At 66.8% G+C, this 2,425-nt stretch overlaps 1 protein-coding gene across 1 annotated transcript in view; it reads left to right on the forward strand.

Annotated features, from left to right (window-relative positions):
• The window catches only part of MYLK2 (myosin light chain kinase 2), an 8,229-nt gene that overhangs the window by 3,805 nt on the left and 1,999 nt on the right, over positions 1–2,425 (forward strand). The window contains exons 4-8 of the mRNA XM_019473004.1: positions 426–531; positions 767–860; positions 1,044–1,153; positions 1,715–1,856; positions 2,155–2,249. Coding sequence (XP_019328549.1) covers positions 426–531; positions 767–860; positions 1,044–1,153; positions 1,715–1,856; positions 2,155–2,249 — 547 coding nt within the window. The remainder of the gene's footprint in view (positions 1–425; positions 532–766; positions 861–1,043; positions 1,154–1,714; positions 1,857–2,154; positions 2,250–2,425) is intronic.

Genomic DNA, 2,425 nt, shown 5'->3' on the forward strand with positions numbered 1-2,425 from the left:
TTAGCAGCCAGGTCCCTCAGTCCCTGGCCGCATCCTGCACCCACAGGCTTGGCCCGCGCCACTGGGTGCCTGCCTGCGGTGGGATCCTGCGAGGGGCCATGCAGCGGGGTGGGTGCCGTGCAGCAGGGTGCCGTGCAGCAGGGTGCCATGCAGCAGGGCGATGCTGTGGGCAGTGGCGAGGGACCCGTCGGGGGATGCTGCATCCTCCGGTGCAGCAGGCAGCCAGGAGATCCTGATTAGCAGCCAGGTACCTCAGTACCTGGCCGCATCCTGCACCCACAGGCTTGGCTGGGCCGCGCCACTGGGTGCCTGCCTTCACCCTGCACCGGGGTGCACTCCCAGCCTGGGGCACCCCGGGGTGCCCAGTGGTGGGGTCTCCCAGCCGGGCGGTTCCCCTTCTCACCCCAGCCCTCCTCTCTGGGCAGATGACGTCCCTCCACCGCCGGCGCCCTTCGCGCACCGTATAGTCACCCTGCGGTCTGCCAGCGTCAGCTCCCAGTTCAGTCTCAGCTCCAAGGAGATCCTGGGAGGGTAAGGAGGGGCCCCGGGAGGGCGCGGGACACCTGGCTTTCCCCCAGCGCGGCCCCGAGCTGCCGTCCAGCCTTGGGCAATGGTCCCGGGTCAATGGGACTTTTCTTGCCACGATGGGTTGGTGCCTCGGGCAGGATGGGTGCGGAGGGGAGCATGGGGCAGCACCCCAGAGCAGCGTGGGGGCTCCAGCAGCCTGGGCAGCTGATGGCGTTGGCATCTCTCCCTCCCTCCCCAGGGGCAAATTCGGCGAAGTCCACACGTGCACAGAGAAGCAGACGGGGCTCAAGCTGGCGGCCAAAGTGATCCGGAAGCAGGGTGCCAAGGACAAGGTCTGGCTGATGCTGGGGTGGGGGGCTCCTCCTGGCCACGGTGCCACCGGCAAGCGGCATCGCTAAGGTGGTGGGTGGCGGTGTCATGCCCGGTGTGTCCCCAGTGCTGTGATACAGCCTGTCCCCGTGCCGGTGGCTCAGCTAGTGCTGACACCCTGCACTGCCGTGGGGCTCATTCTGCAGGAGATGGTGCTGCTGGAGATCGACGTGATGAACCAGCTGAACCACCGCAACCTTGTCCAGCTCTACGACGCCATCGAGACCCCCCGGGAGATCATCCTCTTCATGGAGTTGTGAGTGCCAGGGTAGTGCCGTGTGGGGCCTGATGCCTGGGTGAGGGGCACCGAGGCAGGGGGTGCTGTAGCGATGGAGCGGATGTGCCAGCCCCTCGCCAAGCAGAAGGGGTTGGCCCCAGGGAAAGTCCCTCACCTCGCCCATCCCCTCTCGGGCACCTCCTCATCTCACGCTGGGCTTGGAGGCAGCCCCGGCTCTGCCTGGCCAGGACAGCATCTCCTTCTATGGAGGCTGCGCTGAGGATGGAGATGACCCAAGTCCTTCCCAGCTCCTTTTCCTCTTGCCCGCTTGCTCCAGGGAGGATGGGGCTGTGCTGCGGCTCTTCTGCTCTACAAACCCTGGGGGAGCTGGGGTGTTTTGGGGTAACCCCCCCCGTGCCTGCCTTGAGGGGGGTGTCTAATCCCAGCACACATGCATCCCACCGTGGCTCTGCTCAGCTTCTACACCAACATCTCCATGGTGGGGCTGGGCTGGGGGTCCCCAGAGCAGCTCTGGGGCTTCACAGGAGGGTGGCATGGGGCAGGGAGCCCCGGGTGACCCTGCGGTCCGTCCCCACGCAGTGTGGAGGGCGGCGAGCTCTTCGAGCGGATCGTCGATGACGACTATCACCTGACAGAGGTAGACTGCATGGTGTTCGTCCGGCAGATCTGCGAGGGCATCCGCTTCATGCACCACATGCGCGTCCTCCACCTCGACCTCAAGGTGCGGGGCCGGGAGTGGCGGCAAGGGCCGGCTGCTGTTTGCGGGGCGGGGGAATGCCGGGGTGTGGGGGGGGCAGCAGGTATTTGCAGCCACCAAATTGGGGAGCGCTGCATGCTGACCTGAGCCCTGCCGTGCTCGTGAGGGCAGCGTGTCCCCGACACCGGCCAGCCATGGGAGGGATGCCTGCAAGTCACTATCACTCCGGTGTGGGTCAGCCACAGGACCCGTGGGCTGCCAGACCCACGCGCTGGGGACATCCCCCGTCGGTGGTGGGGCAATGGTTTCCCTGTCCCCACAGCCCGAGAACATCCTCTGCGTTGCTGCCACTGGGCACATGGTGAAGATCATCGACTTTGGGCTGGCTCGAAGGTGCTGTCTTCCCCCCTCGACTCCGTCTCTCCTCCCTGTCCCCCTCCCACCCTTTGACCCCGCACGCCCTCGGGGTGCTGGGAGCCCTGGGACCCACTCTGGGCTGTGGCTTTGGCCGTGGCTCTGGCCCCAGCTCTCCCTGGCTGGCACGGGAGGGTTGGGGAGGGCAGCACCTGCTGGGAGGGGGGCAGTGGTTTGGG

This window comes from Aptenodytes forsteri, unplaced genomic scaffold (genome assembly GCF_000699145.1).
Source record: "Aptenodytes forsteri isolate BGI_AS27 unplaced genomic scaffold, ASM69914v1 Scaffold422, whole genome shotgun sequence".
NCBI classification, from domain to species: domain Eukaryota; kingdom Metazoa; phylum Chordata; class Aves; order Sphenisciformes; family Spheniscidae; genus Aptenodytes; species Aptenodytes forsteri.